This window comes from Schistocerca nitens, chromosome 5, assembly GCF_023898315.1.
Source record: "Schistocerca nitens isolate TAMUIC-IGC-003100 chromosome 5, iqSchNite1.1, whole genome shotgun sequence".
NCBI classification, from domain to species: domain Eukaryota; kingdom Metazoa; phylum Arthropoda; class Insecta; order Orthoptera; family Acrididae; genus Schistocerca; species Schistocerca nitens.
Genome location: NC_064618.1, coordinates 321,891,245 through 321,916,643, shown reverse-complemented (window position 1 = coordinate 321,916,643; position 25,399 = coordinate 321,891,245). Strand labels below are relative to the sequence as shown.

The 25,399-nt window shown below is 41.1% G+C and overlaps 1 protein-coding gene across 1 annotated transcript; it reads left to right on the top strand.

Annotated features, from left to right (window-relative positions):
• Window positions 1–4,380: 4,380 nt before the first annotated feature.
• LOC126259955 (uncharacterized) lies at window positions 4,381–23,775 on the top strand. Its single transcript, XM_049957066.1, has 5 exons — window positions 4,381–4,514; window positions 6,243–6,362; window positions 14,498–14,790; window positions 19,244–19,426; window positions 23,458–23,775. The coding sequence occupies exons 1-5, from the start codon at window positions 4,479–4,481 to the stop codon at window positions 23,480–23,482; spliced, it is 657 nt and encodes a 218-aa protein (XP_049813023.1). The 5' UTR covers window positions 4,381–4,478; the 3' UTR covers window positions 23,483–23,775.
• The last annotated feature ends 1,624 nt before the right edge of the window (window positions 23,776–25,399 follow it).

The following is a 25,399-nucleotide window of genomic DNA, read 5'->3' as shown; positions in this document are numbered from 1 at the left end:
TGAGTAATATATCAGTGAGATCTTCTTTTCTTCGTTGTAAGCTCATGAACATTTACAGACGAGCCATCACCTATGTACCGATAGTTAATATTCGTATTCCTTCGTTGCACACTGTCATTGTCATCAATACTGTTTAATGAACTGTGTATCTGTACTACTGGGGTAATAACGGAATAACCCCAATATAGAGAAATGGTAATATACTGGGATATACATATCTTCTGTTTTGAGAATTAATAGAGTAACGTACATGATACAGTTGAATACACCAACGGTTTTGCAGTTCAATTATATCGGTGGATTTTGCTCAAACAGATTTTAACACACTTTTTATATAGCATTATCACTTGCAGTTGGTTCACCAACTTCTGGACAAGAAAATCTGCTCTACATAGCGTCATCTGGGGTATACTTACTGAACTTTACCACCGAATAGCATATATCAATGAAAAAGTCAAGTTTCTGGATAAAAAATCTAAAAAACCGGGACAGAGTTTTCAATCTGAAAAGCCTTGCGGTCCACCACTCTATTAAGATCCCGCCGGTCATTACATCAACCGGTGCTGGGAAACTCTGAGAAAATACGCGTTTCACAGAATACTAGTGCGGTCTCTGAAAAAAGCAAAAGAGCATCAAAAGGTGTGTGTCAGAGTTGAACACTTCTGTAAATAGCGCCCTGAGACTAACATTAACAGTTAACAATCTGGTTTGAATTCAGGCAATGGACACTCATAACAGAGCAACTCGCAGAAACTGCAGAAAACGACTAGGTCACTTGATGAAATATTGTTCATAAAAAGGAAAAAGTACACGGCTGAACAGCTGGATGCACTCCATTAGTGATATTTCGTTTCGTCTTCAATCGGGAACATTCCCGTTAGATGGCTGCTGTCTCTAGCAACTACGGGATGAGTACGGTTATTCTTCACGAAAATCGATTTGCAGGAGGTATTACAATTTCACGACCTCCCAAATTTCGTAATAAATTTGTGACACTTTAAAATTATTTTCCAGACTGCGGTTAAAAAAAGCGATATAGGGATCTCCTGGTCTGTACTCTTCAGTTGCTCTACCTGTGCATGCTTCACCCAGGGACGTACCGCAGTTATAATGATTTTTAATCTTTAGGCGAGGACCCTAGCCTTTCTGTATATTTTTTATCTGAAAAGTTAGCCCCTTGCGCATAAATCTTGTAAGATGGTCCTGTCGCTTTGGGTTTCATATGTTACCGATGTGCATGTCAGAGAGAGAGCAAGTTACGTTACTGTTAAGTAACCTTTGGTCTTGTCGTGGCACATCTTTGCCTATGCACAGTCTGATACTTTCTTAGTTGAAGTGTGGTAGGTGATGGACGTATTTAATGCTGTGTCGACTTGTGATTGTATCTGTTAGATTATGAAAGACTGATTTTCAGGGACAGCAAGGATGAATAAAATGTATATATTAGAAAGTTAAGAGAAGATATGGTTTGAATAATGTCATTATTTTTGAAAAGAAGATTGAGGTAATACTGCAGCACTACGAACCTAGTTAGACAGAATAATTATTGTAAGCTAGTTAATTTGCTCAGAGCTGAGAGAAAGACCACCCCACCTGCCAAAGTCATGCATTAATTAATTAATTAATTAAGCTGTTTGGTTTTTATAGAAATTCTCTGTCAACATTGCATCCTCTGTAAATCATTGTTCACTTTATTAAGCCTTGAATTATTAAGACGTATGTTATGTGCAGACATCACGCGAAGTTTTACACTATCTTTTTGAATACATATTTCATTCTAAAATCGTTGTCTCGGAATATCATTTCATAGGGATAGTTACTCTCCCCATCTCACTGTTTGTCAGTCTGCAATACCACATGCAACAGTTTGAAATGTTTGCTATTGTGCTTTCGAGAAATTTGCAACAATATTGTCAAGACGCGAGGTAAGCGGAAATTTTGATTAGGGACAGATAATTGTTTTACTTCAGTTGCGCATTTAAGATAAAGACAAGTTGCATTGTGATTAGTTACAGTTCAGTTCAAATTAGGTTCTCTTTGTTCAAAGATCACCACACGAGTTTAAGTTGGTAACAGTTTGTGGGGATGCGGTTTTGATGACACGTAGACTTTTTTACAGTGGGAGGTAAAGTTGGGCTAAATTTTATACAGAAACAAATATATGTGGTTACAATCTCGAGAGTGATTTGTCGTTTAAATAATCCTAGCTTACCGCAGTGACAGACCGAAGAAGATTTGACTATTTACTCAGCAAAAATAAAGTGTACGTAACTAATGTTATCTGTTTCAGAATAACACTCTTGCGCGCCGGCCACTGTGACCGAGCGCTTCTAGGCGCTTCAGTCTAGAACCACGCGACCGCTACGGCCGCAGGTTCGAATTCTGCCTTGGGCATGGATGTGTGTGATGTCCTTAGGTTAGTTAGGTTTAAGTAGTTCTAAGTTCTAGGGGACTGATGGCCTCAGATGTTAAGTCCCATAGTGCTCACAGCCATTTTTGAAGACACTTGTGCAGTTAAATATCTTCGGAGACATTTTTTCCAGTCTCCATAGCAGTGCAGAAAAGGCTACCGAAGCCCAGTTACTAGATTTCTCCCCTTTGGACGTAACCACTGTGTTAATATGGCTTTTAATCTCGAGGAGCAAGAAAAAAGTAACACATATTGAATTCCCCCAAGAAAGGCTATGGATAAAAACAGAAATGGTTTTTCTTTCTAAAAAAAAAAAAAAACTGATGGAAAAGGATGTGGGACAGTTGGTATTGATGTGTCTACATCGTCCGATTTGAAGAAAATCAGCGTCTGTCTGATACTTTCGGGTACTTGTTTTAAAAGAAACCTGATCTGAAAAAAAAGTAGGAAATTTTTTCCGCCTGGCTATTATCGTTCACTCTCAAAATGTGGACACAAAACTTCAATTCTTTTTCGCGAACTCGTTCGAGATTTTCTTCAAATTTTCGTGTAACTATTTAAATTTCCGTCTCATCCTGATACCTTCAACACAAATCTGACAAAAAATTTCCCTCAGTATTTCCCTTTCTTCTTTTTCTATGTCTTTAACTAATCTAATATGGTTACAATGATTATGGCTTCTGTTTTGCCTACTGTGATACGTTTCAATTTTGCGTTAGAAGATACTGAATTTTTATTGTACCTGTTCCATGTAATTCTATAAGAATTCCATAAGCTTTTTGTAACTTAATGATTCACTGTTTGTTTGCCCCACGATTTAATCGTGAGGATTTGGATGATTTCTCCCAGGAATTTTAATTTGATTACTTGAGATATTTTAGCATATTGTGTAAACATGGACTGTAAATTTCGGTGACGAAGAGAACCTTCCATGTATTGGGTTCTGTCATAAGAAATTTTCAGTCCGCTTTTAGGTGCTGTTTCATGGAGATTTCAAGAGAATTAATCGCCTCTTTCCTGTTGTTTGAAATATCGCTTGATCGTCTTAGTTTGCTAATATTTATATTTTTTACTTCTTTTTCCCATGATCTAATTACTTTTTCCAGTACAATACTGAACAGTCCTCTCCCAGTCTTTCTGTTTATATTAAACTCTTCTAATATATTAAATACGTCTACGTTTACCTACAGATCGCATATTTTCTGGTATTTACAGATTTGATCGTCATTCGTCTGTCCTTGGACATTTGTAAGAAACAATTAAAAATAAAATATTTATTTACATGTATGACGGTAAAAATTAGGCACAAAATTTGCCAGGAATAATGTCCTACTCTGAGAAAAACATGTTTTGCTAACAGCGAATTACAGTTCTAAAAGAGCTTTCAAAATTTATTGTAAATGAAATAGGTGTGCTGACGGAGTAAAAGTTATGAAGAGAAAGAGTTCGTTTTCGGCCACATAACAATCATACGTCTGAACTTGGAAGAAATAGAAAATAAAATATTACTTTAGCTTTAGTTTCTAGATGCAAAGCAATGCAGTAGTGTTACGCTGCTTGCATTTACCGGGTTTCATTTGATCAGCTACCCAAGGAGTTTATTATGAAGTCAAAATTGATACTGCACGCAAAGAAAACAAATTGTCGTTTGGTAAACAAAGTAAAGTAGTCAATGTAATGAATGATTGAAATAATGGTAATAATAATACTCCCACATAGAGGTGGGTAGTGTTCTGGAGCCTTCGATTTTGCTGTTGTGCAGGAAACCTACTTGAATCCCAAAAAACCTTACATGTAACTTCAGTGTCCTGCGTACTTAACTGTGTATATTACCATTCTAGAAGCACCTGTTCCATATAATCAAATTCCATTTACGAAAATAAGAAGACATTCGTAAATCCTTCCTCATACTGCATCAAGTGCTTCGATAACAGTCGTAAAAACTTCAAAACTGTTGCGCAAAGATTTTTCTGATATCAACACTATCTCGTATGTCTCTTGAGAACCCAAGGTTAAACAAAAGTATTTAAATAGCTGGTCCAATACAACGGAAACGATTCAGACTAACATGGAGCTTCCAACAGGTCTTAAGTTTACCTTTCTGGTAAGTGATATTGATCGGACTCTATCAGACAAAATATGGCTGTGTTTATATTTATCGTTATGTCGCAAACTATGTTAACAATTACGTAATTAGAGCGAGAATTGTTCGAGTCACGCTAACGTAAGGGAAAAATAGTTCCAGAATTTATCAGAACAACCGCGATAGCATTAATCTAACCTGTTGTAGAGGAAAATATGATGAGATGGTAGGGTGGTCCTCTGGCTGTTAGCGTCATATCTGTCTGCAATACAAATTTAGATACTGTATAATTTGCTACACAAAGCACTAAACAAGGCGAAATAAATCAGTTTCTTCATTAGAAAAGTAAACAGTTCTCATATGTCCACCGCCATCATCGTTCAGAAAGTGAAGTAAGTACCCGGTCGTTATCTAATGGATTGCTCCTGCGAAAAAGTTCTTTGGTTCGGTAAAATAATTTCTCTCATATGAAAAGTTAGTTCGAATATAATGAAATTGCGATATGATTGCTTAAAATTTCCTGTTGCTTTTCATACCTACAATTATTATACCTAATACAGCTAAAACTCTTGTTGACAGCCAGAACTACGAGTATTATTTATTTATAGTGGAATAATACATTACATGGGCAGATAGTTCTGAGGACCCAGTCCCACCAAAAAGTATGAAAATATTGCATCACTTGGTTTTGGATACTTTTTAGGAACTGTTGAGCTAACTCATTTGCAGCAAGGAGACGAATTACCTCAATCAAGATGGTATGTTAATATGAATTAATGTAAACATCAACACGAAAGTATCCATTTCTTTCTGGACACCTTGATTACCCAAAATATTAGTCCAGAGTCGGTATTCCACAGATCAGATGCTATTGATTGACATGCACGAAAATGATGTTCCATTTCATTTTAATTTCGGTAATAAGATCATAACTATTGTTTATTTGTGCATCTAGAACTACCATTCTGATCTCAACCTGGTTCACTCAGTAACTTATAAACCTGGTTCACATGCATGTCCCACTGGCACAATGTGAAAGCTTCCCTTTTATATTCAAATTAAGTGGACCGTAATGAACATTGTTTCACTGTAAATTAATAATACATTAACTAATTATCGGGTACCGAGTAACTTCGTAATTATGACGTATAGATCACGACGCAAGCCGCAAAAATTACATATGCATCTGACAGCATGCTTAAGTGATATGAATGTTATGCTGGCAAAATATACTGGGGCCACTGAAGCTCCAACAGAGTGTCAGGGCAATAAACAGAGTATCAGAAGTTGTACATACATTTTAGTCGTTGGTGACACCACCAAAAATATCCTGAAAACCTGGAGAGAAGCTCTTCTAGACGAAACATCGACCGGAAACATTATAAAGACAAGTAATGTGTCCACAAAAGATGTCGACCTCAAAATTTACATTCGACCTCGGGAATACAAGCACTAATAAAATGTAACTACTACGCGTTTTCAATGAGTTCAGTGTTTTGTATTTTCACCGACAAGAAATTTCAGTGCGTCAAAAACGAGAACTTAATTAGTCCCTGTAGATTGCTTGTCAAATATATCATAAACAGTAGCCCATATACAGGCTAGGTAATATATTTTTCCAAATGAACAGTGGTATTAAGTTATGGGAACAACACATTATCATTGGAGTGACCGAATCATGAGCCACACTGAAAGTGGTGTGGGCTGTTATGAAATACATTGTAGAGCTCATGCCATTCTCTTTTGCAGCTGCTGTGTGCCGCCCATGCCAGCGCGGCTCTCGGCAAGCTGCCATGGTGGCTCAGACACGACCAACGGGGAGTCTGCACAGCGGCTAGCGAGATTATCTGCAGTGACGACTGTTCACAGGTGAGTTTGCTGTTTCCGACGGTGTGGTGATGGGTAAGGCTCACTCTCTTTCAAATGGGCGGCCACCTCAGTTGCCTGTGGCCTGCTGCTCTGTGTGCTCCACCAGCTACGAGTGGCCACCTCGGTTGTTTATGCGACGACTCTATTGCTTCTGAACGTCTGTATTATTCAAGTTATTAGATGTAACAACGTACCCGTTAGTATGATCGTGAGTAGACGAACTAACTGTTGCTAAGTTCTGCAAGATAAGCATTTGTGCGATGGTTTCAGCTGTCGAACTGAGACTACGTTGTTGAGCGATGGTAATGCATCACAGCGCATGGGAAAATTGCAGCAATCGGTCACTGATAGCTGGTCGCATGGAAATTCCAGGCAATCTGACGGACTGCATTCGATTCGTGCATGAAACAGAGCCATATTGCGTGCACGAATCGCATGGCTGTTAGGAGCGGTATGTGGTAATATGGTTACGATGTGTTTTTCCGTTTATCAAGCATGGTTCTGCAGTTTTGTTTCGTCTCGTTTTGCCCCAACTGAGAAAGAAATTTACGTTAGAATTTACAGTTATCAAGGGACCACTACTACTCTGTAAAGCGAAGTGGATGGTTGAGGTCCCATTCATATTGAGAAGTAATAGTAAATACACCCCCGATCATGCAGTGATTAGCATTTTGAAGCTGATGCTATAGAAGTGAATCGACGTGAAGCTCACAGCTAAGTCGCGATACACTGGGATTTGTCTTATGATTTTGTGCTATTTAAGAAATAATTATATGCATTATTAAAATTTTTAATTTCTAAACAGAATGACATACTTACCCACTGTAATTTTAAGATGAAATTTTAATTTAAGTGTTCAGGGCAGATATATTATACAATTATACTCAAGTCCATCATCATTTCATGTAATCTAATTCTCCTTCACGCAATTTATAACAAGAATTTAAAGTAATCAGTAGTGCTGCTATTGACAAATGTCTGTAGACACATTGAGTAAATTGTGTAAATTGTAAGTAGGCTGTTTAGGTTTTCTTATTGCTAACTCCACGTAGCGCTCTGTATGAAAATCACTGGCTGTGCTGTGTGCAGTCTGTGGCTAGTTTGCGTTGTTGTCTGCCATTGTAGTGTTGGGCAGCTGGATGTTAACAGCGCGTAGCGTTGCGCAGTTGGAGGTGAGCCGCCAGCAGTGGTGGATGTGGGGAAGTGAGATGGCGGATTTTTGAGAGCGGATGATCTGGACGCGTGTCCATCAGAGACAGTACATTTGTAAGACTGGATGTGATGAACTGATATATAATATGACTTTTGAACAATATTAAGGTAAATACATTGTTTGTTCTCTATCAAAATCTTTCATTTGCTAACTGTGCCTTTCAGTAGTTAGTGCCTTCAGTAGTTTGAATCTTTTATTTAGCTGGCAGTAGTGGCGCTCGCTGTATTGCAGTAGTTCGACTAACGAAGATTTTTGCGAGGTAAGTGATTTGTGAAACGTATAGGTTAATGTTAGTCAGGGCCATTCTTTTGTAGGGATTTTTGAAAGTCAGATTGCGTTGCGCTAAAAATATTGTGTGTCAGTTTAAGCACAGTCATGTATAATTGTTCAAAGGGGACGTTTCAAAATGCTTCCAGCTAAATCAGGAGACTAACGAATAAAAAAGGAATTGAGGGCCTATAAACGTAAAATGAGTTGTATTGCCACACAGCAAGGATAACACAACCCATTCGGTGGCAGTGAAAAATGTAGCATATTCTGTAAAGCAACCTGCAGTTGCCAAGAAAACCGTTTAAAAACAAGATTAACAAATTACATTTCTCTATTTTTAATTTAGGTTTTGTAGGCATTCCTAGAGATACAGAAATCGACTACAACTGCTACTTAACACTGCAGTTCATTTTCAATAGCAGAACTTCTCAACACATTGACGTTTATAATACTGATTGAAAATGCTTGAGAAACCACTCGTGTGTTGTGTGCAGAGGCGAGCGACCTACTGCGGGAGATATCGCATGCGAAGGATGGTTGCGACCTGTTACTTGCATATCATTAAAATATTTATGTAATTCAACATTCATACGGCTATTTCTGATCAATCAGATTTCCCATTTAGAGCACTGCTTTTTTACGACCTTCGGAACCGTTTACATTCAAAGAAACTGTGACTATTCTTGACATTTTTTTTTGTTTATTCTTACATGAAGTTCACTGACCTTTTGTAAATGTCAAAGCTACCTCATGTTGTAAATGGAGCTGTTATAGTACGTGACTTTTCTTTTCACCAGTCTTCTGATGGGCTTGATGAGGCCTGCCACGAATTTCTCTCCAGCGCTAACCTCTTCATCGCAGAGGTGCGCTTGCAACCTACGTGCTCACTTATTTGCTGGAGGTATTCCAGTCTCTGTCTTCCTCTACGGCTTCTAACCTCCACAGCCCTCTCAAGTACCGTGGTGGTTATTCCCTGCTGCCGTAACACGTGTCCTACCATCAGTGTTTTCCCTACGGTCCTTTCCTCGCCCATTATGCAGAGAATCTCTTCATTCCTTGCCTCATCATCCGATCTAATTTTCAACACTATTCTTTAGCACCATATCCCAAACGCACCAACTCTCCTCTGTGCTCCAAACATACATTCTCAGAAATATCTTCCTCAAATTAAGGACTATGTTTGACAGCAGTAGACTTCTGTTGGCTAAGAATGTTCTCGTTGCTTGTTTGTGTCTGCTTTTTATGTCGTCCTCGGTTCGTCTGTCATGGGTTGCTTCCAAGGTTGGTTGGTTGGTTTGGGGAAGGAGACCAGACAGCGAGGTCATCTGTCTCGTCGGATTAGGGAAGGACGGGGAAGGAAGTCGGCCGTGCCCTTTGAAAGGAACCATCCCGGCATTTGCCTGGAGCGATTTAGGGAAATCACGGAAAACCTAAATCAGGATGGCCGGACGCGGGATTGAATGCTTCCAAGGTAGCAGAACTTCCAAGGTAGCAGAGTGCCTTAGCTTCTTCTACTTCTTGAGTACCGATTATGATGTTTAGTTTCTCGCTATTCTCATTTGTATGCCTCCCAGCACTTTGTCTTTTTGCTGTTTACTTTCAATCCAGATTCTGTACTGATTAGACTGTTCGTTGCGTTAAACAGATCCTGTAATATTTGTTCACTTTCACTGAGGAGAGCAATGTCACCAGTTAATCTTATCATTCATATGCTTTCACCCTGAATTTTAATCCCACTCTTGAACCTTTCTTTTGTCTCCCTCAGTGGTTTTTCAGTGTATAGATTTAACAGTAGCGGCGAAAGACTGCATCTGTGTCTTACACCCTTTTTAATCGGAGCATTTCGTTCTTGTTTCAACCTGTCTCATTGTTCCATCTTGGTTCTTGTACACATTGTATAATGCCCGTCTTTCACTGAATCTTACGTCTATTTTCTCCAAATTTCGATCATCTTGAAAGATTTTACATTTTCAAACGCTTTTTCGAGATATACAAATCCTTTGAGCGTATTCTGATTTTACGCCTGTTTTCCTTTCATTATCAAGCGCAACGTCACATCTACCTCTCTGGTGCCTTTATCTTTCCTAAGGCCAAATTGATCGTCATGTAACGTATCATCTTTTCCATTGTTCTGTACCTAATTCTTGTCAGCAACTTGGATGCGTGAGATGTTAAGCTGTTTGTGCGATAGTTTGCGTACCTGACTGCCCTTGCTATCTTTGGAGCTGTGTGCATAATTTTACAGAACGTCTAGTGGTACGTCGCCACTCTCATAGAATCTACACACCAACTTGAATAGTCGGTTTGTTGCTATTTGTCCCACCGATTAGAAAATCAGGTGGAATGTTATCTATCCATCTGCTTTACTTGATCTCAAGTCTTCAAGAGTTCTTTTAAATTCCGATTGGATTCACTATGTTTACCTTATCGATTCCAGTTTATATTTCTATCAAGTCATCAGACACGTCTTCCCTTCTCGGACGTCTTCGATGTACTCTTTCCACTAATCAGTTCTCTCCTCCGCGTTTAACAGTGGGATTCTCATTACACTTCTAATGTTACCATCCTTGCCTTTAATTAAAAGGAAAGCTAAATTATTTTGCATCATTCATAATTTGACCAAGCTGGCAAAGACTACGTAAAAAAATTTCGTGTTGGCCGTAGGTCTGTAAGGACAGAAGGTAATCTCTGAAACTCAATACATGTGGGAAGGCATCTGGTCTTCATGTAACACCTGATAACCTAAGCAGAGTTGTGCTGGCTTGAGCTACCCCTAGAGCATAATGCGGATAACCTGTTGAATCACGCTGTACAACTGAATTACTTTCAGTAATGTGCGAACAAAGCCTTTGGGAATTGTCTTTTGATTTTTAAAAAGTATATATTTCTGCCTGAGGCCACTGAAGTGGTACCATTACTGGTTTAGACTTATTAACAGGCCATCATCCAATGATCTGAATAAGTTACACACTAATTCTTCGACGGAAGAGGTCTGGAGAGGACCGCTGAGGCTAAAATGTATAGTACCCAAAATGATCTCAAAATCGTGTGCAGAAACCCTACCTCTCCCGATGCCGCACTGAAATGGGCAACAGTATGATTAGCTTTTCTGTTTTACTCAGTTCTAAGTCTTGTGATAGTTGTAAAGTGTCTTAAAATTCACCTTTTCTATTTTCTTGTGGTTTTGCATCGTGGTGAAAAATACGGTATAAAAGTCTGTGAACAGATAGATGATATCGTTACTGAAAAATATTGAGACTTAGCTATCGATAATTATCGATTATACGACGCGAATTTTGAACAAACTTAGCAGTGCCTTTTCTGAAGAAAATATCCCAAAATTCACTTCAAGCGATTTAGGGAATCCAAGCAAGAACTGACATGAGAAATTGAAATCAGTTCACACGAATGTACCCAAATTGTGTCATTTGTTGGAGTAGGGGGGGGGGGGGGGGGAGCGGAACGAAAATCTCGGATGGGTTCGTCAATAAGCATAACCGGCGTATTTGGGGGACTGAGAATCCGAATTTCGCGATCGAGAACTCTCTTCACCCTCAACGGGTGACCGTGTGGTGTGCAATGTCCAGTCACGGAATAATAGTTGCGATATTCCTTGATGGTACGGTGACCAGTGAACGGTATGTGAAAGTTTTGGAACATGATATCGTCTCCATTGTCCAAAGTGACCCTGATTTCGGGGAGGTGTGGTTGATGCAAGCTCGATCCTATCGAAACAGGAGAGTGTTTGATGTCCTGAAGGAACACTTTGGGGACCGTATTGTGGCGCTGGGGTACCCAGAGTCTACTGGTATGACCCTCGATTGACCGCCATATTCTCCGGATCTGGCCACATGCGGCTCTTCTGTGGGGCTATGTTAAAGACAGGGTGTGCAGCAATAACCCCAAAACCATGCTGAGTTGAAAACGGTGATTCAGGCAGTCATCGACAGCAAAATGGCTCTGAGCACTTGGGGACTTAACATCGGAGGTCATTAGTTCGCTACACCTTAGAACTACTTAAACCTAACCAACCGAAGGACATCACACACATCCAAGCCCGAGGCAGGATTCGAATCTGCGACCGTAGCAGTCGCGCGGTTCCGGACTGAAGCGCCTAGAACCGCTCGGCCACCACGGCCGGCCATCGACAGCATCGATGTTTCGACACTTCAGCGGGTGAAGCAGAATATCGCTATTCATCTACGCCAAACCATCGCAAATGATGACAGGCATACCGAACATGTCATAACCCAAATCCGAATTCTGTTGGGACGTGTACATGTTGAATAAAGTGAGTGCAAGCCGTAGTTTGCAACTAATTTTTTTTCATATACACTCCTGGAAATTGAAATAAGAACACCGTGAATTCATTGTCCCAGGAAGGGGAAACTTTATTGACACATTCCTGGGGTCAGATACATCACATGATCACACTGACAGAACCACAGGCACATAGACACAGGCAACAGAGCATACACAATGTCGGCACTAATACAGTGTATATCCACCTTTCGCAGCAATGCAGGCTGCTATTCTCCCATGGAGACGATCGTAGAGATGCTGGATGTAGTCCTGTGGAACGGCTTGCCATGCCATTTCCACCTGGCGCCTCAGTTGGACCAGCGTTCGTGCTGGACGTGCAGACCGCGTGAGACGACGCTTCATCCAGTCCCAAACATGCTCAATGGGGGACAGATCCGGAGATCTTGCTGGCCAGGGTAGTTGACTTACACCTTCTAGAGCACGTTGGGTGGCACGGGATACATGCGGACGTGCATTGCCCTGTTGGAACAGCAAGTTCCCTTGCCGGTCTAGGAATGGTAGAACGATGGGTTCGATGACGGTTTGGATGTACCGTGCACTATTCAGTGTCCCCTCGACGATCACCAGTGGTGTACGGCCAGTGTAGGAGATCGCTCCCCACACCATGATGCCGGGTGTTGGCCCTGTGTGCCTCGGTCGTATGCAGTCCTGATTGTGGCACTCACCTGCACGGCGCCAAACACGCATACGACCATCATTGGCACCAAGGCAGAAGCGACTCTCATCGCTGAAGACGACACGTCTCCATTCGTCCCTCCATTCACGCCTGTCGCGACACCACTGGAGGCGGGCTGCACGATGTTGGGGCGTGAGCGGAAGACGGCCTAACGGTGTGCGGGACCGTAGCCCAGCTTCATGGAGACGGTTGCGAATGGTCCTCGTCGATACCCCAGGAGCAACAGTGTCCCTAATTTGCTGGGAAGTGGCGGTGCGGTCCCCTACGGCACTGCGTAGGATCCTACGGTCTTGGCGTGCAGCCGTGCGTCGCTGCGGTCCGGTCCCAGGTCGACGGGCACGTGCACCTTCCGCCGACCACTGGCGACAACATCGATGTACTGTGGAGACCTCACGCCCCACGTGTTGAGCAATTCGGCGGTACGTCCACCCGGCCTCCCGCATGCCCACTATACGCCCTCGCTCAAAGTCCGTCAACTGCACATACGGTTCACGTCCACGCTGTCGCGGCATGCTACCAGTGTTAAAGACTGCGATGGAGCTCCGTATGCCACGGCAATCTGGCTGACACTGACGGCGGCGGTGCACAAATGCTGCGCAGCTAGCGCCATTCGACGGCCAACACCGCGGTTCCTGGTGTGTCCGCTGTGCCGTGCGTGTGATCATTGCTTGTACAGCCCTCTCGCAGTGTCCGGAGCAAGTATGGTGGGTCTGACACACCGGTGTCAATGTGTTCTTTTTTCCATTTCCAGGAGTGTAGTTCAATAACTGCCACCTTGCAGACAACTTTGTGGGTGGCGCAACCACAGGTATGATTATCCATCTTGGGAATTAATAACCGCTTCAGCTGTATTTTGTTTTCCTTGTCGTCAATATGACAGAGCACGGGGCCACGTCCCCTGTACGCAGTTCCATATAGATCGCAGAAGCGACCACTATGGCACGATTTGTTTTGGATCCAGCCACTATATTGGAATCTGGCTATTTCTAATCCATGACATATCGTCGTCTAGCGAAGTTTTGTTTCGACTAACAACGAATGTTGGGAAAAAAAAATTACGAGTTTTTCGGCTCTAATGCCTTCATCATGTGTTCACCTGAAGATGTGCCTCGTAGCGCCACAAAACCGGTAGTAGTAGAATAATAAAGTACCAAATACAGCTGAAGCTTTTATTAATAACCAACATGTATTGTCACCCTGTTTGTGTGTGTGTGTGTGTTTGTAGTATCAGTGCGCGCATGCACACCAGACGCGAACTCTTACGCGAATCAGCGAAATGCCGCAGGAAATGAGGATAATTGGCAAAGGGCCCAACATTAGTTGTGTGTGAATAAGTTGAGAATTTGAGTCTGACGAGCAGCGTCCTAGGGTAGTTCGTGCAGCTAAGATGACAGTTTTGTCTGGATGGCGTAGTGGTCAGCGCATCTACGTACTGAGCAGGAGACCTGTGTTCGAATACCAGCCACCCAGAAACTTCTCCCATTGATTTAAATCAACGTCAATTAGCAGCCAACATCTATAATTCCTTCGTGTCCTGAAGGTAGTTTCTTGCACAGGTGTTGGAATTTGTGCTTGTATAAAATAAAAAAAATAACAGCTGTTACTTTCTTATCTTTCTACAGGTCTTCACAGTAAGTTGCTCTGTTCGTGCAGGTGCTGGTGTGCTTGGGCGATGGTTCAGGCGGGTTCTACGCCACGGTGGTGGCAGTGTGCGACTCCAGCGCGGATCAGAAGTGCAGCGCAGAGCAGGCTGCCTGTGTCGCGTCAGCGGACTCTGAGTGCCACTCTTCCCTGCCCGGCGAGGAGTTCACGTGCCACGGCATCGGATCCTTCCCTGACCCGTACAACTGCCAGACGTACCACATCTGCACCGAGGTCAACGCAGGTTCTCAACCCCAAACATGCTCCGGCACTTCAGCGTACAACCCTCTGAAAGCAGACTGCAGGTGAGAATATATTTTACTGCTCCAAGAACACCTCTCCATCCCAGAATAGTTTCCAGGACTCTTTTCATTGTGAGGAAGACAGTTTGTATTCTTTGTTGGGGTCTTTAGTCCGAGTATGGGTTTGATGCAACTCTTCCTGCTACTCTCCTTTTCTCTGCAAGTTTCCTCGTCTCTGCATGACTACTGTAGCCTACATCCATTTGAATGTTCTTACTGTAGCAGGTCTCTACTAACATTTTTATTCCCAGACTTCCGTTCATTATCAATCTGTCGGTTACCTAGCGTTTCAGAGTGTGTTCAATCATCTGTTCCCTTCTTTTAATTAGGTTATGCGCTACATTTATTATCTCAGTTCATTTCAGTACCTCCTTTATAGTTATGTGATGTACCTATCGAATCTGTGGCACTCTTCTCTAACTTCACATTTCTAAACCTACTATCCTCTTCTTGTTTGAATTGTTTATCGTTGATGCACTCCAGACTAATTCCTTCAGATAGGCTTCCGAAGTCGGGGAAGTGCAGTTGCAAGTTGTCTTAGTAAATAAAAAAGATAGGATTATGTGACTGTGCAGCTGTTTGCTTTACTTCTGGGTTATTTCTTTTTGTATGTATAACCTCTTTATGAACGTAAGCTGTCGCATACCAAAAAATTCCATTCATAGAAAAGAAATATGTGCACAAGCTAACCTCATGTTTACAGTTAAAAACTAAATCTGTGAGAGAGAATGGGAAGCAAATCTGACTGCAAGACTGTAAATGAAATATGTCCTGCCAAACTAACTCTGTCCTTTGTCTTTTAAGACACTCTGTACTTTAAAGAGAACAATTAAATTCGACGCTGTTAACTGACCTGTGAGATTGAAAAGTAACATTTCCTTTATCTGGCTGACGCAACTGAAAAAGCCGTACAACTGCTCTTGAAGAGCAAGAAGAAAAGGTGTGCCTCAAATTCTGAGTTAGTGCCAACTACAGAGAATCGTGGTAGAGCAATACGATATATGAAACATGTGCAGCGCAGACTTGTATCTCGTAAAATTTGTCTCACATAAAAAGTAATGTCCATCAGGTAATTGGAACTTCATAATGACATAGGATAATCTGAGTTACTCTGTTGATAAAAATTCTTTTCAAGAAACTGTATTAAAAAAGAAAACAATCTCATCAAAATTTCTTGAAACTATTCCACTCACAAAAGTTCACCACTGAAGGCTTAGCAAGCTATAAGAAAATATTTCATTACAAATTACAAAAACGTAATATCAACACTGAAAAAAAACAACAAAAATGCAACTCAACATAAAAATTTATTCTGACACAAGAGTCGTCATACTAATGGTTATATTCTTGTTGTCTTTTCAAATCCATTAACACTGTCTGTGAAATAACTTTATAAAATAGAAAGAAATACCTGATTTGTAAGTCTCTGTCGAACCAAGAATGCCTAGCTAAATACTGACATAATAAAGTAAAATATGTTCATTTGTTACCTTAAATCCCAATCTTCTCAAAATAGTATATATCTTAGTAAATCCATCTCATAAAATGCGCAGAGGAAAGATTTTCTAACCAGTCTCCAGGCGGCGCAACTTTTCTAGCGAGGCTGCTAGCTCATAACTAAACGACACATATATTACATGCGCATCCTGAGAAATCCACAAATAAGAAAATTGCCTATACAATTATATAAACACACCTGTAACAGTCACTTCAGGTGTTGTATAGCCATCGTACAATCGTCTCACGAAACGGAACCTAGAATTACATGCCAGCAGTTGTCAAATGTGTGATATTTTACGACGTTATCGCCCTATCAAGTACTGTAAAATAAACTGTTATGCTGCTAGTCGGTAACCATTATCTTCCGAGAAGCCAAGTGTTACATCCGCACTGGTAATGAGGTGTGGGTAGAAAGTGACCAAAGGATCTGTTGCCATAGTAATCTGGACAGGCAAGGAAAAGATTAGTTGACACAAGTTTACTTTTATTACGTATGTTGTACTGAACTTGTGGTTGAAGAAATGCTACACTTTTGACAACTTGGGTAGCCGTGGCTAGCTATAAGCAGAGGCCCCAATGTGCCGTATGCCTACCTATGTACACAGAATGTTTGCCGGTAGGGCTAGCTATCAACAACTCGATGTAACGTTCGGCACCAACCAGCGACACGAAAGTAAACTCGACTAGAAATAATCTTGAAGTAGAACATTGGTGCCCAGTTGCCCTCCACACCGTCCTGGATGTCTTCACTGGTCGGTGGACTGGAGTCTCTTCATTGGTGGCGATGTCCAAATCGCCACACGCGCCGCCCACAGGAATCAGTATCGATAAATTACGATACTACAAAAACCAACCGATGAACCGCGATACTACACGTACAACCATATGAAAATATTTATATCGTCCTGCACTCTAACATACTTTAAAGCTTCTACGCCATTAGGCTCCATCAAAAGTAGAAACTCAGCAGCAAACATGCTTCGTCAAATATAAAACTCTTCCAAGAACATGTGATATTGGCGTCTTGTACACTCAAAACAGAGTTGTAAAGTAAAGGCAGCTGGATTCACCTACCAAAGCACTTAACAACGACATAACATAGTCCCGAAATATGTTGTGGTAAAAATATCGCACATTTGAAAACCGGTGGCGTAACATTCTCAGTACCGAAGTACACGCAAGTTTTAGAAGGACGTGTACTGCTGTTCGTTTGAGCTCTTTATTCTGCACTTCTCGAACTTAGTCTTCCCTTTGAAGATTCTTCTTCTTTGCATAATTATTGCAAACAATACCCATTGGACCGATCAGACATGTCGCCGAAATATTGTGTCCGCCAGGATCTAAGACCGGCAGCACACTCGTGAACTATTCAATCAACTATAATATTGCTTCAGTTTTGGGCAGATATTTTCTGTTGCATACATCCTATAAATGAGTCTGCAATTCACTTTTGCATTTCCAGGCGCTATTCTTCTTTTCATTGCACGAAAAGTTTTATAAATCTAACGTGGCATTACTTTCGGACTATGATTGTCATTATAAACTATTAAAATGTACGAAGTATAATTTTAATTTGAAATAAAGTACATCTATGTACCAAAATTGAAACGTACTCCATGTCCAAATTTGATTCACATATGTTGATTGCGCTTATGATCAATTAACTGTGACATGCCCCTCGTTCGCAGCATGCAGAGCAATCTAAACTGAAAATAATCCATAGATTAAGAAAGATAAGAAACATATGAGGTTAAATGCTTATACCAGCACCGAGGTCGTTGAAGTCGATTTACAGCAAAGCGGTGCGGCAAAAGAACCGACAAGGATACGGCTATATACCTCGAATAGCACGGAAACAGTTAAACAACACATTATTTAGCTTTGTCAGATCGAAAGACAGGTGATCTGTTGTGTTAAAATGTATGGATAAAAATCCTACGTGAAAATAGCTAAAATTCCTTTATTGATTACTGTTTTCAGCTCGTTGACGAGGCATCCTTGTTCCAACAAAAATTATTACTTAGTTCATTGTGTTTCAGCCATCAGGCATTACACATCGTCATGATGTATTGAGCTGAATCGCTCTTGTCGTCATTTACACAGCAAAGTAGGTCGACATGCTTACGTAATTTAAAACCTTAGCCATATCCACACATTTCAAAATAAACAAGAGAAATAATGTTTACAATAATGAAAATAATGGCATGCTAGGTGATGAAAGCAAGACTAATCGATATGAAGAAAGGCGAGAAAAAGGAAAATTAAGGTTTAACGTTTCGTGGACGACGATATTAAAGACGGTGCAGAACGTCGATGTTTGGTAAGATGGGGAAGAAACTCAGCTGTATTATTTTCAGAGGAACTTTCCTACCATTTGCCTAAAGCGATTTAGAGACGCCATGGAAAATCTATAACTGGATGGCTGACGTGGCATTCAAACCCGGTTCTTCCGAATGCGGATCCACTGTCGTTAATGCTGTGCTGCCTCGCTTGATATGAAAAAAGGAATACTGCCAGCGGATGATAGTGTATCAGTGAAAATTATTAAAAGTGGAAGAATAATAAAACAACACGAGCTTACAAAATTACGGTATGTGTACCGAGCAAGACAATTCACTAAAAATTTCCAATGGCGGCACAAGGAAGAAACGTAGGCTTTTAATCAAAAGAACAGGTTCCATTTAGATGTTGATACAGTTGAGTAATTTTATTAACTTTAGGGACCCTTCAATAAAATGTATGATAAGTGCTACGATTAGATAATGACGTACCGATTCCTAAACGAGTAGCATCAAAATCCTATCCAGGACGTAAAACTTTTTTTGGTGTTACGGTGTCTTTGTAGCAGTATTCGCCACACCTACAGGAAACTACAGTTTCACAGTCTCTGAATTAATGCTTCTGATGTGATATGGTCCGTCACTCTTTTAAATCAAATCTTGCTTTATGTTGACAGCCTGACGACATCCGACCGAGTCTGCACAGAAGGCCCCATCACGCCTTGTACGCAGCTGGGACAGGTGGGCATTGTCCCAGAGAACCCAGCCATCTACTACATCTGCATACAGAAGGGAGATGGCATGTCTCCGGAAATGTACAGGTGTCCTGGCAGTCAGATCTTCGACGTTGCCACTGCTGCGTAAGTATCCATAACCTGCAGTGTAACCTCCCCCTCACTTATCGACCTTAATGACAGTGAAAAATTAAACCGCGTGTACCTAATGGAAATTTGGGAAAAGCAATCGTCACCGAAGTTAATCTGTCGGTAAAGAGGGAGGAAAGGGTTACATCTAAATGAAAGGAAAAATGCAAATGAAATTGGTAGAAATTAATTTTGAGGAAAGGGTAAAATTAATAAAGAAAGTAAATGTGCGGTCGTCACGTTAACAATTAATTACGCTCATTTATTGGCAAACATCGCGCCATTGTTACAATTTACCTTTTTTCACTTGTTGGCAGAGAGGATTTTAAAGGAGAGTATAAACATGTTTTTGTCTAACCATTTACTGATCAACCATTCCATAATCATTCAGTAAAGTCACGCGTCAGCTACGCACGGAACTAAAATTGTCCGGAAAGTTTAGTTCGTAATACTGGTTTTGGCCGTTACTGCTCGATATACAATGAGGTGACAAATGTCATGGGGTACCTCCTAATATCGGCGTAGCGCAGCAGCTCGACGAGGTATGGACTCAACAAGTAGTTGGAAGTCGCTTTCATAAATATTGAACCTTGCAGTGTCTACAGTATAGCCGTCCATAATTGCGAAAGTAGATTTGGAGCACAAACTGACCACTCGATTATGTCACATAAATGATCGACGGGTGGCCGAACCATTCGCTTGAATTGCCCAGAGTTCTTCAAACCAATCACAGAAAAACTGTGACCTGGTGACATAGCATACTGTCCTCCACAAATTCCATCGTTATTTGGGAACATGAAGACCGTGAATGGCTGCGGATTGTCTCCAAGTAGCCGTTTCCAATTAATGATCCGTTCAGTTGGACCAGAAGACCCAGTCTATTCTATGTCAACACAGCCCACACCATTATGGAGCCACCACCAGCTTGCACAACGCCATGGCTTCGTGGGGTCTGCGGGACACTCGGACCCTACCATCAGCTCTTACCAATTGAAATTGGGACTCATCTGACCAGACCACCGGTTTCCAGTCCTGTGGTGTCCGACAGATATGATCACGAGCCCAAGAAAGGAGTTGCAGGTGATGTGCTGTTAACGAAGGCACTCGCTTTTATCATCTGCTGGCGTAGGCCGTTAACGGAAAATTTCGCTGCTTAAATAAGTTCGTCCCACGTCCTACGTTGATTTCTGCGGTTATTTCACCCATTGTTGCTTGTCTGGCAGCACTGTCAACTCCACGCAAACGCTCCTATTCTCGGTCGTTAAGTGAAGGCTCTTGGCCAATGCGTTGTCCGCGGTAAGAGATAAATGTCTGAAATCTGGTATTCTCTCCTCACTCCTGACGCTGTGGATCTCGGAATATTGAATTCCCTGACGATTTCCGAAATGGAATGTCCCATTCGAAGACTCTTACTTGACGCCGCGCGGCTATAATTACATCATAAACAAAATCATATGAACCAGTTGAGTACAAATGATGGCCCTTCCAGTGCACTGCCCTTTTATACCTTGTATAAGCGATACTACCGCCATCTGTATACGTGCATATCGCTATGCCATGACTTTTGTTATATCAACATACACCGTGTGGAAAAAAACGAAGCAACCAGAATGGAGCGAGATGAAATTAAACTTAACAAGTTCATAGAGTATGTGATACTCTTTCGGTGATTACAAAGTCAGAACTTTACAGTATGACCCCAACTGACCCCAACTTCCCTTCTGGCTTGGATTCATTCAGTAATTCGTTGGAGCACGATGCCGTAAAGCGGCTGTATCCTCTTCTGAGGCAAGCTGACCAACGATCTTGAGATCTTGGGTACTGCCACTGGGACGGACATCGAATTCTTCCCTCAAATATTGTTTGGTGTACAAACCTGGGAATCGTGATGACCACGAGAATACCTCAACATCACGGAGACAATTGATATAGTCATGTACCGAGTATGAACATCTATTGTTCTGTTGACAAATGGCACCCGGATATTGTCGCTTGACAGGTAACACTATAGGTTGCAGGTTGTCCGTGTTGTACTACTGTGTCGTCAGCATTCCCTCAATTACCACCAGTCGTGTTCTCAAGTCATACCCAATGGCCCCCTACAGAACGATGCCAGATGTCCCTCTGCAGTGCCTCTGCAATACTTTGGAAGAGTGAGATCTCTACTGAGAGTTGGACAGGCTGAAGCACAGTGTAGCAGGAGTCCAGTACCTGTTCTCTGATGGCAGGCGCTGATTTGAAATGGTTGCGATGTAGTCTGTGTACAATACGGCGATCCTCCCTTCTGGTGGTCATATGTGGTCGACCAGCTCTTGAAGGCGAGTATCACTGCTCTCGCGTATCCATATGAGGGTCAAAGTTGGGCCCCTGTCACATATGAATGCCTCACAAGTCTGTATGTAACATAGTGCAACAAGCCGGTCAACCGGAGATCCTCAATGAGGACTCTTTGAAACTCTCTCAGGTTATGATAACGCTGCGATAAGATCTCTACAGCATGTACGAGCGATCAAATTAGGCCTTCGTGCTAGGCAATCTCACCTAGCACCATGTGTGATCGTCGTACAAGTTCAAAGCTGTATGAGGTGATAGAGATTTACAATTCCGACGGTTTCCTGTCATCAGTTAATGTGAACACCGGGTCGATTGCACTGACAAACCACAATCGATACTGTCTTCCGTTTCTTTTCAGCTGAGGTTGCATTCCACCTTTAATGATCTCGAACAGCTTAATGCCAAGATTAGGCGCCCGTCTTCCTTTACCGCTAACGGAGTGATTAAGTTATCCGACTTCCCACATACATTAGTTTGTAGAATCGAGATGGAGTATAAAACTGTTTAGGTAAAATAATGTTATATTGTAACTTCTACTAACAAAAAGTTTCTTCATAATTACATTGGAAACTTAATTAGTATTTTAACTGTGTTTATGCTACTGCCTACGTACCGTTTCCATTGATGCAAACTTACACTTCAACACGGCATGGGCCACCTAAGTCAGAAAAGGCATAAACTTTTATTATTAATTCAAGGTGCCGTACGAGGTTCTAGGCTAGCTGGCTCTGAGCACTATGGGACTTAACTTCTGTGGTTATCAGTCCCCTAGAACTTAGAACTACTTAAACCTAACTAACCTAAGGACATCACACACATCCATGCCCGAGGCAGGATTCGAACCTGCGACCGTAGCAGTCCCGCGGTTCCGGACTGCGCGCCTAGAGACGTTCTAGGAAAATTATAGCAAGCGATTAGGTGAATGTGTTACTGTGTCGTTAACTCTCAACATTTATGTACAGAGACATAGAATCAGCTGTAGTTTTATCATGAGATAAAAATTAGATAATTACCTACTCATATATTGTAACAATTTTATTTTTATTTCTTGAGAAAGAATGTTTCACCTAATTATTTTTGGCATTTTCAGTAGTGTACAATGGAAATCATTAGTACAATTTTGAGTCGTTAAGTTTATTTATGAAGTCATGCTTTGCAGAAACTCCTTAGAAGCGTTATTTATAACTGTACAATGTAACTTACTTATATTCCTCCTATCTTCTATGTTCGTTCATTGTTATCACTTCTGGACTCAAACCTTCTTTTCTAAGGTTTTCTTTTGTACTCGGTTACACTACTCTTTTAACAGCGAACTTGACAATACTGTACCCACAAAACAGCTCTTTCTTTTTTGCGAATCTGTTTATGATATATACCTAGATGTACTTTATAACTAAACTCCTTTCATGAGCTACTGAATGCTGCAAAAAATACATTTTTGCAGTTAATACAGAATCGTTGCCCCTATTTCAGAAAGCGTCACTTTCATATACTGAATCGCATTTGAAACGTTAGGTGTGTTATAACTCTAGCGTCGATGTAGATAGTACATAATTGGCCTTTATGCTGTGTGAAGAGGCAGCAGTTAGTTGAAGCTCGCACTTGTGCAGCGATATGGATGAGCGACGATCAGCATGCCCTATCATACAGATCTCCAAGTTATCTGTGTAGTCATTAAAGTTTTTCTTTTGCAGCTGTATTGACTCCACCTTGAAGTAGAAGCGACCGTAAACGGTAGTACAGCCATCAGTAAGCAAACGATAACAGGATTCCAAGCACTCACCATGCTGACGTGATGAAGTACGTCGATCAAGTGGATTTGCACTGCCTGCATTATTGATTTATCTCACATATCATACCCACTGAGAGTATGATTCACTCGTATGAAGCACTTTTGTCTCAACAAGTGCCCTATTTATTTAATTTTTTTTATCTTTCAGTATCTATATTTACTAATTTCAGAAGAGTGTATATTTGAAATCCAGATAATAAAATGTTTCACTATTTTCATATTTTCTTTGGCTGTGTTTATCAAAGTTGCCATAAAATTTAAGAAATCAACACTATTGTGTCACTCTTTATTTTCTCCTACCAGAAACTGATTGCGCTTGTGGAAACCGACGCTATCACAAAAAATAGTTTACCAATTTTGGAAATTTAATTTAGGAAGCAGGGATGATTAATCAGAAATTATTCACTGTTGAATGCAAGGAAATGCAACAGACACTTACAAAGTTACACTGCTGTCCTTTAAAATTGCATTACCATTGCATACAATACACATCGAAATAGCGTAAACTGTTCTACGTCCTTGGATATGGACATGATTAGAGTTTCAGCACGAGCGCGCGAGGTAGGTGAGATTTACGTAACATATGTTCTACATACAAAGAAACAGATACAGTGCCTTTATCGTACGCGTTTTAATGTTGGTTGGTTGAGAGGAAATCGTGTTTAACCTCGCATAAGAAGGCGGAACATTTATCAGCGCCATTGGATAGCGCATGGCCTAGCGAGACTATCGTTCCATGATATTGCTATTCAAATAATACTGCTGCTAGCATTGGTGTCACGGCACAAGTGCCATTCGAATAAGGAATCGATGGGTTAAGCAGAACCGTATACAGCTTCATGCAAGACCACAGTAGTAGGGGAGCATGGAGATAACGTGAACTCCTATTTATAACCCTTGTGTAAAGAAACACCACCTGTCTCTTTCGAGGTCACCTGCAGCCCTTCCTAGGAGAAAAAGGCCAAACTCTAGACAGCATCTCTGCACCCATAACTCATGAAGAACTGCACATCAGACACACTTCAGAATTGTATGGGGGACGCTATATAAGGTGGAAGCTGGAACAGATGGCTCATTAATCTCTTAGGTGCTAAAGAAAAAATTTTAGGTGAATCACCACCGAGTTCATCATCGAGTGTGTTGTCCCCCATTCATTTTCCCAGCACCACGTAATACCAGGGCGAGGTCATCCTGATGTTGACAGATGCTTGGGTGAGACATGTTTACTTCAGAGTGACATCTCACACTAAAAAGACACCAAATCTGAGACTTTAAGAAATATACAATGCTATTTCCCCCATAAGTGGGTAAAGTTTAATAGTGTGTGGATAGTTCAGACGCTGAATGATTGTCATAATACACATGTATGTATGGTTAAAGATCTCTAATCACAGATGGCAATCACCAAGACGTCTCAAATAGGTTTGGGGTTTATGGTAAGTATTGCTTTATGACATTTTACCTGCAGTACTATCCAAAGCTGACATTACCAAATTATGAATGGTTCAGACAAACAATGTTATTCCGCAGGTCTTAGAAAAAAGAACCAATGTGTCAAATGGACTTAAATCATTACCTATTAAATATTTCTACTTCAAATGTAGTTAACACGTTAGGTGTACACAAAAGTAAACAGGAGATTGAAGGGAAAATTGAAACTGGACTATACATCGAATAGTACTACCACAATTTAAGACTTTAAACTGCTACTGGAAAAAGAAAAGGCAAGCTTATAATTAACGGTAACCCAAAAAGACATTTTGATCATTGCTCTGAAGAACTATTAATTCATCTTTTCCTATGTTTTCACCATTAACATATGTACTAATATTTACTGGTATTTT